Below are 15208 nucleotides of genomic sequence, written 5' to 3' on the forward strand. Positions count from 1 at the left end.
CATTGGAATATCATATGCCACAGGTACACTCAGGGGATATACCACCCACCAAGGTCATAGAGAATGTTCTGGAGACAGAGTACCAGTTTCACTAAAAATGTTCAGTGCTGTTTCCCAGGACTGATAGGAGGAGACTATTATAAAACTAGGCTGATAGGAACCCCAAACAATAGAAGTCAGCTGGATGCAATTATTATAATAATCCTCAGGAATGATAGCCAAAGGGATATGACCAGAAGAGGGTTGTATACTAGTAGATGATTAATCAAACGAGTGGCCCTAGGGGCAAAATAGATTAGAGCCAACAAGGTACTACTCAGTGTGTATCATCATAACAAATTGAGGACAAATGACCAGAAGGCTGAGAGCAATTGGCACAATAAAAAGCCATGATACTTTGCCTGAATCCAGATCTAAACCTGGAGCATATTGACTAAAGAGGAGGCTGGATCCATGGGAAGAAGAACCTGGCAACACCATTCATAGTTATCACATGTAATAATTCTCCCAGTTCTTCTCCAAAGGATGTGGCCAATTATTCTAGTCACTGCACTCTCTGGAAAGAGTTCTTGTGGTCATAATTATAGTCTCCCCAAGGATGTCCAGGTCCTAATCCCTGGAACCTGTGACTGTGGTATGTAACGTGCCAGGGAGAATTAAGGTTGCAGATGGAATGAGGGTGCTAATCCTTTCACTTCAAATGTGGAAGAGTGAGAAGAGACAGGGCGTAGGGGTGGGTGATGCAACGTGAGAAGGCCTGAGCCTGCTACTGCTAGCTTTGAAGATGGAGGGAGAGAAGAGCCAGAAGAGTATGGGCAGCCCTTATAAGCTGGAAAAGACAAAGAAATGGATTTCAGGAGAAATGCTAACCTAGATTTTAGCCCAGTGAGATTCATTTTAGATTTCAACTTCCAGAAATGCATGATAATAAGTTTTTGTTGTTTAAGCCACCAAGTTTGTAGTAACTTGTTACAGAAGCAATAGGAAGCACACAAGCAATATAATACATACACGAATACTCATCCATTTTATTTACAAGTCTGGTCACAAAAGGAGCCCAATGAATCATAGAAAATCCCCACAGACAAAAAACTCAACCAAGCCATAGCCCCAGTTGCAGCTGCTGTGTCAAATGTAAATTTGCTTGAATATTAACATGGCCTCAGGTACATGGAATGTAGTCCCTGAGTTGGCAAACGCATTCTTTTCTATTCCAATCAGAAAAAACATTCACATGGAATGGGCAAGAAGACATATTTGTGGTTTCCCCCAGGGCTATGTTAAATCTATCTTTTATCATAATGTAGTCTGAACCATGTGGACACCCCCCAGAAACTGATCCGCTACATCAAAGATATTATTCTAATAGGGTCAGAGATGCAAAAAGTGGTGAGCACACTAGAGGCCTTGGAAAGTCACCTCTGTGCCTGATGGTGGAAGATAAACCCTACAAAGATTCAAGAGTCATAGGTGTGCCAATATATCCCTTTAAAATGAAAGACTAATTATTGCATCTTGTAACTCCACCATGAAGAAGGAAATACAATGCCTGGTAGGCCTCTTTGGGGTTTGGAGGCAGCATATTCTGCACCTGGGAATACTGTTCCAACCTCTATACTGGGCAACACAGAAGACTGCCAGCATAAAGTAGAGTGCGGAGCAAGAAAGAGTTCTACAGCAGGACCTGTGGTAATGTAAGCAGCCCATCTGCATGGCCCAAAGGACCCAGCAGACCATTATATTGAAGTGTAAGTGGTGGGAATGATGCTGCATGGTGTTCATGACCAACTACTCTAGGCCCTCAGTATTCTATAGCTAGATTATGTCCTCGTGACAGATAATGGTGTTTTTGAAAAACAACCCCAGCTGAACCACTGGATTCTGATAGAGACATTCAATCCTAAGAGGGCCACACTATCTTCCAAGGCCCAATGCCCTCTCCACATCAGCTGTTTACCTCACCATTGGTCAGGAGAGAGTGGGATATGTGTTCAGCCTTCCATTGTCTCTGCATGAATAACTATTGTTTCTTTACCTACTGGTTTCCTTACGTTTTCTCTGTTTCCTCCACTGAGAACTCTTATTAGATAGATACAGTGCCTCCTGAAGCTATATTATGTTTTATTGCTCTAAGTTTTGAAAATATCCTGTTTTAATCCTTCAGGCTGATTAAAGTTTGCAGCTATGTATGTTTTATTATATAGAACTTATATTAAGTTGTTCTTATTTGGGAAATTTTATCTTTGTTTTCCAAAAACTCTTTTGTGTTATTTTGCAAAGTGGCTAGTGCTTGTTTTATAGAAATACTGTCTTTCCAATAACTCTGAGGATATAAATTCATTTTTTAAAAAAAGTTTTCTTGTGCCTCTTGCATGTCTTTTTACTCAGGGATCAGTTATTTTGTTGTTGTTCATTTTTATGTTTCTACTTCAAGCTGTGGCTCCTTTCTCAGAGGTGTTTTGATTTTGGTTGTCTGTTTCTATTTATGGCAGGACTAGGTTGACTAGCACAGGTAGCTGACATGTATTTCTTCAGCAGACTTTAGTTGCTTCCTCCTGAATGAGCATGCATGTTTGGGGATGCCAGAAGGTAGGTTAGCCAAGGAGCTCTGTGGATAATTGCCCACAGGTAAGATTCCTTCCAATCACATAGCCCCCAGGCAGGCAGGCTAGCTGGGAACCTCTAACTGTTCCCATTGAGAGGCATTATTCTGGGTGGACTCTATGCCATGAATAATACTAATTGATTTGTCTATTCATCCAAGTGTCATTTTATTTCTAACTGATGTAGGTAGACGCTTATGGAATCCCCACATTTATAATGAAAATTAAAATGACTGAGGTTATTTTTGATGATGTATGTAAAATAGCACCATGTTAACAACTTTCCAGTTCAATTCAAAGCTTATTGTAAGTCTTTTAATATATTCAGATTAAAAGAGGATTTATAAGGACAATTGTGGATGAAAACAATTGCCCTACTCTTCAAATAAATTTGAGAAAATCAGAGTAGAAAGCTTTTATTTGTAATTTTTTTTCTATGAAGGGAAGAACACACAAAAAAATCATGATAATCTGGCCATGATAGATCACCTAAGCACATCCTATCTAATAAAAGACAAAAAGGGTAATTAACCATACCTTCACTATGCTTCCCATTGGCTAATCAGGGCGATATGCAAATTAACTGCCAACCAAGATGGCCGCTGGCAGCCATGCAGCTGAAGCGAGCAGGAGGCTTGCTTGCTCCAGTGATGGAGGAAGCCAAGGTTCCCCGCCTGCCGCGGCCCGGCTCTGAGCTCCAAAAGCAACAAAGTTTCAATTATAGAAGCTAAACAAACCCTAAATACCTGCTTTCAGCAGGCCGTGGCCTCAGAGCTGGAGCGAGAGGGCTGGTAACAAAGTTTCAATTATAGAAGGTAAATAAATCCAAGAATAAAAAAAAAAGAAAAAAAGGAGTGGTTGGGAGCTTCAGTTGCAGGCCAGCCTGAAAACGGCCCTCAGCCCCTCATCCAGACTGGCCAGGCACCCCAGTGGGAACCCCTACCCTAAAGGGAGTGTGGCCAGCCTGAAAACAGCCATCAGCCCCTCATCCAGGCTGGCCAGGCACCCCAGTGGGGACCCCCACCCTGATCCAGGACACCCTTCAGGGCAAACCAGCCGGCCCCCACCCATGCACCAGGCCTCCCTATATCCTATATAGTAAAAGAGTAATATGCAAACTGACCCTAACAGCAGAAAGACTGGGAATGAGTGGTCACTATGACACACACTGACCACCAGGGGGCAGACGTTCAATGCAGGAGCTGCCCTCTGGTGGTCAGTGTGCTCCCACATGGGGGAGCTCTGCTCAGCCACAAGCCAGGCTGATGGCTGCCAGTATAGCGGTGGTGGTGGTATCCTCTCCTGCCTCCTCAGCAGCGCTAAGGATATTTGACTGCAGCTTAGGTCTGTTCCCTGCTGGTAAGTGGACATCTCCCTAGGGCTGCCGGGCTGCCAGAGGGGTGTCTGACTGCCAGCTTAGGCCCAATCCCCTGGGGAGCAGGCCTAAGCCAGCAGGTGGTCATCCTCAGAGGGGTCTCAGACTGCGAGAGGGCACAGGCCGGGCTGAGGGGCACTCCGCTACCCCCAGAGTGCACAAATTTTTGTGTACAGGGCCTCTAGTATAGGTATAAACTTTGTTCTGTTCTCGGATATATAGGAAATTAATTGCATTGTTTGCAATTCTTCTCTTTTACTTATTAGAGTGGCATCTCTTTATAACATCTTATGTAAAGTAAGACAGTATATATCTTTACATTTTAATAAAAAGCTTTGGCCATATTCATTGCAAGTTAGATTTTCCATGCTGACACTATTTTGATGCATCATTGATTCAGATCCATGTTGAAACGATTTGGTGAGAAATAGCATACTGATGGTTTTGAGGATCATGATGGAGTTGATAAGAAGGGGCCATCCACGGGAGATACAAATATTTCTCCCATCTGCGAGGCACTTTCAAATTCTGTATACTTTTTGGTTCTAAGCAAGGTGTGAAGGGACACAGGGACATGGCTCTTCACTATTTGCTTTCCCACCTTCTTTTTGTCCTGTACCCACAAGGGAAATATTTCTCAACTCTGTAACCTCCTAAAAATGACAGCAGGTTCAGGACTGCCTGTCTGCCAGGGGACTCCCCTGAGAACCCATGGCCAGTTCTTCCTGGTCTTTTCAAATCCGCCATCATTTTAAGATTGAATCACTCCAGAGGCATCAAAGCCAGACATATTGCAGCTCAGCTGTTACTAGGTACTCATAGGATTAAGGAGAAAAACAGCAAAATTAAAAGCTAATGGATTAGTATGAGGAAACATATCAGACTCCCATTGCTAGTAAAAGTTGCAGCTCTGATTATATCATTACTGAAAATCTATTAAAAAGTAAAGATGCTAAAAGGCACTTAGTCTTTTTCCATGGATTAAGGTGTGAGATCATTATCTTTGCTCTCTGCTTCTCATTCACGATTAGAGAAATATCATCATGTCATCATCAACATCATCATCATCAGTTTTGATTTATCTGAATAGCCTGCTGAAATAGACCTCTGAGAGCATTTACATATCCAATTACCACAGAATGATTATTCATAGCCTTAAAACTGCCTTGCACATAAAAATGCCTGACCTAACTGAAAGTTCTTAATAATAATACTTTACACTGTGTAGTGCTCTTAATATTTCAAAAGATTTTCATATCCATTTTCTTAATTTGAGCCTCAAAAACAACCTAGTTGAATAAGTGGGTTCCAAGCATTATTATCTCCCTTCTACAGATGAGGACTTAGGAGGCCATCTCATCTATTAAGGCCTGGTCTAAAGTCAGTCAACCAGTTAGTCTTAGAGCTTAGACTGCATCATAGGTGTCACTTGTTGGGCTCAGTGAGATGATCCAGTCTCTCCTTCCTTGATTTGTGGAGGCCAATATCGTTGGGTTGCAGTGAAAATAATCTCAAAGCCATGATTCTTACTTCTGAGAAGGTGGTGTTGTTTGTCGTTTCTACACTGAGGTCTTTAAGAAGTCTTGGGGGGCGTGGGCTGTGGACAGGGAGCCCAGGGCACATCAGCAGGCTTGAGCTCACTAATGTGGATTTCCTTATGTTACCTTGGAAAGAGTATCTGGAAAACAGGCTGGATTCAGAAGCAAGCTTTGCAGTTTAATGAGTTTCCCTCGTAGAGAGTATATGGTAATTATGACCTCAGGGACTCTTTGTTTTCTTTGTAGGTAGTATAGACTGAATGCTTATATCCTCCTCATCCCCCAAAAAATTCATGTTTAAACCTAATCCCCAATGTAATAGCATTTCGAGGTGAAGCCTTTCAGAGGTAATTAAATCATGAGGTTGAAGCCCTCATGAAAGGGATTAGTGCCCTTATAAAAGAGACCCCAGAGCCCTCCCTCACCCCTTTGGCCTTGTGAGAACATAGCAAAAAGGCAGCCATCTGTGCATAGGAAGCATGCTCTCACCAGATACTGAATCTGCCCATGTCTTCATCTCGGACTTCTCAGCCTCCAGAACTGAGAACAATTTCTGTTGTTTATAAGCCATCCAGTCTACAGTATTTCAGTATAGCAGCCTGAATGGACTAAGACAGGTAGGTATGGATATAATTTAAAATAATTTTTGAAATGGCCATTGTGATTATCTCCCCAATATCCATTCCACTTTTTCTTACTAGCTACCAACTTTTCATTCAGGTATCCACATTTTCCTTAGGAAGCCATATACTTTGGTAGCCCTGGTTTGCTAGTGTGGTTATTAATACACTAGAGGCTCAGTGTACAGGCTTCTAGTGTATTAATTCGTGCACTCTGGGGGATCCCTCAGCCTGGTCTGCATCCTCTCCCAGTCCAGGAGCCCTCAGGGGATGTCCGACTGATGGCTTAGGCCCACTCCCCGTGTACATCCTTAGCACTGCTGCGGAGGTGGAGAGGCTCTGGCCAGCGCTGCTGTGCTGACAGCCTTCAGCCCAGCTTGTGGCTGAGTGGAGCTCCTGCTGTGGGGGAGCACACTGACCACCAGGGGGCAGACGCTCCTGGGTTGAGCGTCTGCCCCCTGGTGGTCAGTGTGCATCATAGCGACTGGTTGTTCCCAGCAATTTGCATACCACCCTTTTATTATATAGGATTATCTATTACTTTCTAAGCATCTTGGTTTGGCTCACTAGGCACCTTAATGTGGGGGGAAGTTAATTCTACTTCTGACTGTAGGGGTGGGGCATTTTTGATGACTCAGGTCTTAGCTAGTTCATGAAATTTCATACTCTGTCCAACGTGCAGAATCAGGGATGAGCATGGGAAAGAATGTGGGCCAATGAAACAAAGATGTGTTTGCTGCAGGTGCACAAGAAAATAGATTCCTTGCTTTTCTTAGATAACTCAGCATCAACCTCTATAGATTGCTCAAATAAATGCATGCAAATTGCTGGCCGTTTTTTATATTTATTTTTTAAATTTATTTTTAAAAATTTATCTTTATTGTTGAAAGTATTACAGATGTGCCAATTTTTCCCACATTGACCCTCCTCCACCTCACCCCTGCCCAGCATCCTCCTCAGGCCTAAGGGGGATCCCAGTGGAAGATGGAGCTGACACAGCAAAAGGCAGCATTCTTCAGATGGGTTAGCAGTGGTTGGCAAACTGCGGCTCGCGAGCCACATGCGGCTCTTTGGCCCCTTGAGTGTGGCTCTTCCTAAGCCTTAGGAGTACCCTAATTAAGTTAATAACAATGTACCTACATATATAGTTTAAGTTTAAAAAATTTGGCTCTCAAAAGAAATTTCAATCGTTGTACTGTTCATATTTGACTCTGTTGACTAATGAGTTTGCCGACCACTGGGTTTGGGCATGCTGAAGTAACACACAACCCCCAAATCTTTTACTTAACAAAATAAAGTTTATTTCTCACATTATCTGTCCAATGAATGTTGGGCAGGGGCCTTTTTTCAAATAGTCACTCAGGGACTTGAGCTTATTGAGGGTTCACCATCTTACGATGCTGCCATCATAAGTTTTGGACTTCACTGAGGCAGGGGAAGGGAGCTTTGCTGTAATTGTTTTGGCCTCACAGTGCCATAGCCCATTACATAAAACAGTGCTCTCTAATAAAAATAAAATGTGACCCATATGTGTAAGAATTTCGACTAACTTTATTATTGTTGTTCTTTTTACCAAATTTGGAGGTAATGCTTGTTTGCTAAGATTTGTTTGTTTTACATGCTTTACATTAGGGTATAATTTATAGACAGTAAAGTTTACCCTCTTTCGTGTACAGTTCTGTGGGCTTCAACAAACATACAGTCACGTAATTGCCACTTCAAGCAAGTTTTTGAACAGTTCCATCTCTCCTCCAAATCACCCTGCCCTTTTAGTCAACTCCCCCCTTACCCTCTGCCTCTGGGAACCTCGGACCTGTTTTCTGACCCTATGGTTTTACCATTCAAGGATGTCACATAAATGGAATCAGAGTACACAGTTTTTTGAGTCTGGCTTCTTTCACGTATCATAATGTACTTGAGACTCATCCATGCTGTGGTGTGTATCAGTAGTTTGTTCCTTTTTGTTGCGGAGTAGTATTCCATTGTATAAGTGTACCACCATTGCTTTATTCATTTCCCAGATGAGGGGCATTTGGGTTGTTCCTAGGTTTTGGTGACTAATAACGCCAAAGTAAACATTCATATACAGGTTTTTGTGGGAACATGAGTCTTCATTTCCCTTGGGTAAATATTTAGGAGTGGGATGGCTATGCCATATGGTAACTTCATAAGAAACTGCCAAACTTTTCTAATGTGTCTGTGCTATTTTGCATTAACACCAACAAAACATGAGAGTTCCAGTTGTTCTACATCCTTGTCTGTGCTTGATATTATCGGTCATATATCTATATCTATATCTATATCTATATCTATATCTATATCTATATCTCTATCTCTATCTATCTATCTATCTATCTATCTATCTATCTATCTATCTATGTTTGATTTCAGAGAGGAAGGGAGAGAGAGAGAGAGAGAGAGAGAGAGAAAGAGAGAGAGAGAGAGAGAGAGAGAGAAATAGAAACGTCAATGATGAGAGAGAATCACTGATCGTCCACCTCCTGCACGCCCCACACTGGGGATCGAGCCCACAACCTGGGCATATGCCCTGACCGAGAATTGAACTGTGACGTCCTGGTTCATAGGTCAACACTCAACCACTAATCCATGTTGGCTGGGCTCAGTATTTTTTCTAATTGCCATGGCTATGTTGCATTTATTACCTGCATTGATTAGCTAGTTAGGTTATTCAAGGTGGTTGAGGTGTAACTAGAAGATATTTGGTGATACAGAGAACAACAAAGTTTAAAAAAAAATTTAGAAGTTAGTATGCAATGGTGAAGTGCAGGATGAATCAGGCCCAGAACTCTAAGACTTTTATTTGTAAAACAAAGCCTGTGCAATCTGTGCTGAAAAAAAAAAAAAAAAGATTAAATGTGCTGAGATGACCTAGCAACTTTCCTTTATTGGCTGCTGTGACCATTTGGCATTTTCAGTGGCCTCTGATATTTGGCTTTCTGCTATGTTGCTGTGGTAGGCAAGGGGTATATTAAAATGATTAACCACTGATGAAGCAGGGGTATTGACCAGTGAGAAAAGACTGAACCAGTGTGTAAGGATTGGGGGGCTGTTCCAAATGGGGTTTTTGTTTATTTTATCTCAGGAAAAAAGTTCTAGATAAAAAGCCTTTTTTTCTCTCTTGGTTTTGGTCTTACATGTCCTTCCAGTAACACTACTGGGGGAACTATCATTTTCCACAAAAATAAATGGCCGGTGATCACTCCCTTTCTGCATAGCAATGTCCACATTCATAAAAAAGGATTAGCATCCTGAATATATAAAAAAAAACTTATAATTCTACATAAAATAAAAAACCCTATTTACACACACACCAAGAAATACAGTAAGTATAAGAAAAAGTTTTACCTTACTAAAGAGCAAAGAAATGCAAATTTAAAAAATACCTGTATTCCACTTGTCTAACATCTGTGAAGTGGCTAACTTGTGTCAGGTATGGTCCTTCTATCTTATTTAATGCAAAAAAAAAAAAAAAGTCCTGTAGGGTCGGCACTATTACAATGTCCATTTCATAGACAGGGAATCGGAGGTTGAGGGAGGTTAATATGCCTGAGGTAACAAAGCGAATAAGTGGTATTAAGCAAAATGCTATTTTACTTTTTGAATTTGCAAAGATTAAATGATTGTATGAAAACGAAAAATATGCCTGCTTTTCACCCAGCAATTTCACTACAAAATTTATTCTAGGGAGATAATTAGGTAAGTGCACAAAGAACTTTTATAAAGATGTTTTAGTGCTGTATTATTTATAACAGCAAAAAATTGGAAACAACCTTAATGTTCTTCAAAAGAGTTTGGCTAAATAGGTAAAGACGTATCCATACAGTGTAAACCCAAGCAGCACTTAAGAATGAGGCAGATCAATATGATTTGGCTTAGAAACGTGTGGCCTAGCTATTTTGTTCAGTGGGAGAAAAAAGGCAGGTTACAAAATAGCATGTAAACCCTGACTCTATTTTTATAAAAAAATAATTATATTTGTTTAGCACAGAAAAGTGCCAGAATGTATTTTCTGTGGACATGGTGTGTGTGTGTGTGAACGGAGGCGGGAGGAGAAGGGTTTTAGATTATAGCAGAGCCCATCAGTTTATACTCTGCATTATTTGACTATTCTTTTTTGATGTAACTATTTGAAGCACACACACACAAAGCAATAAATATTGTCACATGCTGAAAGTGACAAGCCAGAACAAATGCACAAATACTGCAGGAACACTGCCGGAGCAGGTGAAAGGAATTCAGAGAAGGCACATATAGGAGAAAGATACAAGACTTAATACTTAGAGTGGGGTTGTACAGAACAAAGACCGTGAGAGGCAGAGGAAAGGCGGACGGGAGGGAGAAGGGGAAAGGAGAGCGAAGTGGAAGAGCAGCAAAGCGGAGTAAGGACAGGTTGGAGAAACAGTGGAGCATCTGCAGTGAAGGTCAGCAAAGCCTGAGCGTTAGGTGAGAAGGTTCAACCTGGGGCTTTGGTGAGAACGAGCTAGTGCAGCTGCGGAGAGTTAAGATGGTTAGAGCGTGGGCTCTGGAGTGGAGCAGTACAGTTAGTGGTCACTACACATCCATGTGTTCCCTGTGGGCCCCAGCCCTTCTTGCCGTCAGGTTGGGGTCATGTGACTTATTCTTGTCACCGGATGCTTGAGAGAAAGACTTAGGTACTGCAATGCCTCTATCGCCCTCTTGCCTGGATGCAGAAATAGTTGCCTGTGTTCCATGATGGCCTCACAATAAGAAGACATCAATATCAGTGGCCACCTATGGGCAGTGGCCAGAATGTAATTGAGAAATAAACTTTGGTTGTTTTAAGACACTGCAATGTGGGGGTTGTCTGTTATTGCAGCTAGAGTTGCCTGCTCTAATATGCTTTGTCATTTATTAGCTGTCTAAATTCCGACAGATTATTTTACCCTCTGAACATTAATGATTTCTCCTATAAATGGAAAAAATAATAGTACCTGTCTCACAAGGCTACAGGAGGATCAAGTGGGAAAGGATACAGTGTTAGGAACAAAGTATTCAATAGGTGTTAGCTGTTCTTGCTGTTATCACTATCATTTACAGCAGGAATTGATAAGTCAGTCCCTCAAGGCGGGCAGCAAAAGGCCAGGGAAATGTCAGTCGATGACAGCAGGGCTGAGCCAAGGAGATATTGTGGGTCATACTAACAGAAGTTGTGGAATACAGACGTGTGAATGAAGAGCATTGAAGCTATAGACCCAAGTATCTGGCTAGTGAACTGCCAACTCCCCGTCACTGGAAGCACTGGCTGCTGAAAGAGAGCACTCATAGGTAGAGGTTAGCTTATAGAGATGGGCTAGTTCAGAGTAGCTGCATATCTATAAAAGTGCTTACTAAACTCCCATCATAATGGAACAGGTTGTGCTAAAAGAATTCCTTTTCCAATATCTCAATTGAAATGGACATGAAGGGCACCCGATATGCCTAATATTACTAAATTATTGGTTGAGCCTTTTAACCATTTGGTCATCCAAGGATCTTGGTATAGGGACTCTGGGGCTACCAACTAGCTCTCTATGTAATCAGGGTAAAGGGAGGATGAGTCCAGTGAGCCAGTGTGTGCCCCTGCGCTAGGCTGGTGGTGGAAGGGGAAGCTATTTATAAATATAGCATATGATGAATTTGGGGAAACTTGGTGATGCGATTCTCCCCCCTCCCTTCCCTCCTTCTTTCATTTCCTTTCCCTTTTTAAAAAGTAGCACATTTGCATTTAGCATAAAAATAACAGATGTCTTATCGAGACTAATTCGAGTGCCATGATTGTATGATTTTTTTTTTTATAAAATCAAATTGACTCTTGAAAGAGCAAATTGTCTAAGTTACTCTTAGTCAGTGGTGACTACAAAACCTCTATAAGGCGGGGTAGGGGTAGTAACACTTTTTGAAGCAGAGTTTTCACAGCCCTTTACAAGGGAGTGAGAAAACATCAACTTTCTAAAGAAAAGAGGGAGGGGATACTTTTTTGGGGGGGGGTTTAAGACACCCAACTTCACTTGATATGGTCACTGCTCTCAGGGATTTACTGGTTTTCTCAGTTCATTCCCTCAGCAGACTTTTAATGAGCACCTACAATGTGCTGCAAATACACAAACTGAAAAAGTCTCTATCCCTGAGACCACCACAACCCAGGAGAGCCAGAGAGCCAGTTGCACAATACCTGGGGCCTCTCAGCACTCAGAAATCAGTTGTCAGAGGTTTCCTCTTAGTTCTGGCTAAAGAGTAGTCCCAGGGATCTGCCAGTTACCACTTAGTGAGTTAAACAGAGGGACCCCTCTTGGCATTCAGTGCTTGGACAAACTCCCCTCCAACAGGCTCGTCCATCGCAGGTCAGCGGAGGGGCCCAGGATGTCTCTTCTCTGGGCCAATCAGAAGCCAGCCAGCCAGCATCTCCTAGATGCAGCCATTCTCATCTTATGGAATGCTTATTTAACCTTAGACCAGCTATTTTTATTTGGTAAAAAAAAAAAAAAGAAAAAAAAAAGAAAAAATAGCTGCCCTTACTCAGTGCTGACCAGGAATCAAGGCCTCTGCTCTGTGAGTGTGCGCTGGAGTCTGCCTTGCCCTGACATTTACTTCCCAGTCAGGGGCGTTTGGGGGCGCGGCTGCAGCCACCGCGCAGAGACCGCAGCCGGGAGAGGTAGAGGTGCCTTCGCGGTGGGAGGCCCCGCTAGGACACACACGCCAGGATCCTCCCAGGCTGCTGGGTAAACCCACGATGCGGCGACGGAGGGTCCCAGAGCGAGGAAGAAGGATCAGGTCCGCCTCTCGCACTTAGTCCAGAAGGAGTGGCAGGGTGTGGGGTGAGGGTAGCGCCAGGGCCTTTGAATGGAGGTGTCCCCTACTCCGGAGAGGGTCTCTCCCTGCGTGAGGGGTGTGGACCCGGTTCGCACAGTCCTCAGCTGTGCCTGAGCAAGGACCCCGCCATCTCCCCTCCTACCCTTCCCTGGTGTGACCACTTTCGATCCCGCTCCAGACAAAGGCAATCTGAACTCCGGCAGAACGAATGAGGGGATCAGGTTGCTCTCTAGGTTTCCCCTCACCACCACCCCTCCCCGCGTCCCCCCTTCCCCACGTGACTCTCTGGAATCTTTGCCAAAGCTCCGTGTCCCTGGGTCCATTTTCACGCCCAGCACGGGAGAGAGGAGGGAGGGGAGGGAGGCGGAGCGTGTCTCTTACACGCGGGCATCCAAAGGGGGCCTTATTTTGTGCGTCTCCGGGCTCTCGGGTGTGAGTGGCATTGAGTTCGGGGGTTCTTTCCAGCCCCTGTAGCTCTTTCCTCCGCGCATTGACAATTATGGCTCCTCCTCCACTGCCATGAGCACACCTCGACCCCGCAGACCAGCTCCGCGGCGTTCAGTGCGGAGGTAGCTGTGGGCGTGGAGCGAGCCGCGGCGGTGGGGGTCGGGGGCGAGCAAAGTAGCTGCAGCGCCCCCCGCGCCGCCGCCCGGGTCTTTCCTCGGAAGCTCCAGGACCTTCTGCTGCAGGGAGCGCAGCCCGAGGCGGCGCCGCGCGGCTGCAGCGCCCGCGAGTCCCCGGAGCTGCCCGCAGCGCAGCCCAAAGTTTCTTGCGAGCGGCCCCCCGCGGCCGAGGTCCGCCGAGCCCAGTGGCCCGCAGAAGGGTGGGTGGGTGGGCCCTTCCGGGCTCCTGACGACCCCCTCTGCCGACGCAGCGCCGACGTAAGGTGTCTAGCGAACTTTCAAAAGCTGCTGCAGACGCACCGGCGCGGGGATCTCCACGGTGGGGCACCCGGGAGCGGAAGGCTCCGGCCTCCGGGAAATGCTGGGTGAGCCCATCAGCCGGTGACCCGCAACTTTCCGGTGAGACCGCCCGGGAGAACGGCGCTTTGCCTCTTCCCGAGCTCAGCCTGCGTTGGCGCCCTGCTTTGCTGGAGAGCTGGGCAGAGAGCGGATCGGATCCCCCGCCCTCCCGGCGCCTCCGGGGCCGGCGAGAGAGCTCTTCACCGCCTCATTTTCCAGGAGGTGGCCGCCCGCCGCCCCCCGCCTGAAGCCCGCGTTTTGGCCGAGAGCGGGTTCTTGGATGCTGAAGGCTGGGCTCCTCCAGCGCGGGAGCCCAGGCGGCGATGGGTGTCTTTCAAGTGTGGCTCGGGGTGGCCCTAGCACTGGCGGAATTTGCAGTATTGCCTCCTCGCTCTGCAGGTGAGGAGCGGCGGTGTGTGTGTGTGTGTGTGTGTGTGTCCGTGCTGTTTAACAAACCCGGCGGGTTTATGGTATGGTGGGCCAGATGAAAGTTTTTTTTGGGGGATGGGTGGGTGGGAATAGAACCGGAGTGGGCTTTTTCTGAGACTTCCACTCCTGATGGCTTTGCCTTCGGATCACCAGCCGGTCTCCCGCCTCGCTCTCTGCCCGAAGTGCATTTGGGTGGGTGGGTGGGTGCCGGGTTGAGGTGGAGTCTCTGAAACTGGATTCTCTATTTTCCCACTTCCCCGCGGCCCCCAATGGAAAGCAACTACATGGAGCGTTAGGTGCCGAGAGAGCAAGTGCTCTTACCTGTGTAAAATACGTTTTTTTTCTCTGCTCCTATGAAACGTACCATTGGCACCTAAAGCCCCCATTGCTCTCCAGCCCTCCCCATCCCAGTACGTCTCCCTTTAAAGTCCAGTGAAGATTTTATAACTCGCTGGTTAGAGCGTTTCCGGACGCAGGCAATTCCATGGCACGAAAGGAAATCTTCCCAGTACAGAGAAGCAGGAGGCTTCCCGCCTGGAGAACCAGTGGCTAATAAGTTTAGCCTAATTCTCTGACTTAGCTAAAGTCAGTTCTTCCAGAACACCCCGGAGCCGGGGGAGAGAAAGGAGACGGTGGGCATTGTTGTCGCCATGATAGCAAAAGCAATCTGGGCGCAGGGAAAGAAATGAATCAATAAGTACATCAAGATCTTGGGGGTCGTGGGCTGGCGGGCCCGGGGACCCGAGGCGTCCCCAGCTCCCACCTGCTCCGAGGAGCCGGGCAAGCCGCCTAGCTACGGCGCCGGGAGGCGGAAGGGGCGGCGGGCTGGAAGCAAGACGGCTTGTTCCTC

The 15208-nt window shown here is 45.4% G+C and overlaps 1 protein-coding gene across 4 annotated transcripts in view; it reads left to right on the top strand.

The window, feature by feature from the left end:
• Nucleotides 1–13819: 13819 nt before the first annotated feature.
• FRAS1 (Fraser extracellular matrix complex subunit 1) overlaps nucleotides 13820–15208 on the top strand; it is a 447336-nt gene continuing 445947 nt past the window's right edge. For 3 of the 4 annotated variants that reach the window (XR_004972271.1, XM_036337385.1, XM_036337380.1), the window contains exon 1: nucleotides 13820–14328. Coding sequence is in view for 3 of the 4 variants with exons in the window: in XM_036337385.1 (XP_036193278.1) it covers nucleotides 14253–14328 (76 nt within the window). In the remaining variant the exon portion in view is untranslated. The remainder of the gene's footprint in view (nucleotides 14329–15208) is intronic. The other variant, XM_036337378.1, reaches the window with a different exon arrangement.

The sequence above is a fragment of the Myotis myotis genome, unplaced genomic scaffold, assembly GCF_014108235.1.
Source record: "Myotis myotis isolate mMyoMyo1 unplaced genomic scaffold, mMyoMyo1.p scaffold_m19_p_1, whole genome shotgun sequence".
NCBI classification, from domain to species: domain Eukaryota; kingdom Metazoa; phylum Chordata; class Mammalia; order Chiroptera; family Vespertilionidae; genus Myotis; species Myotis myotis.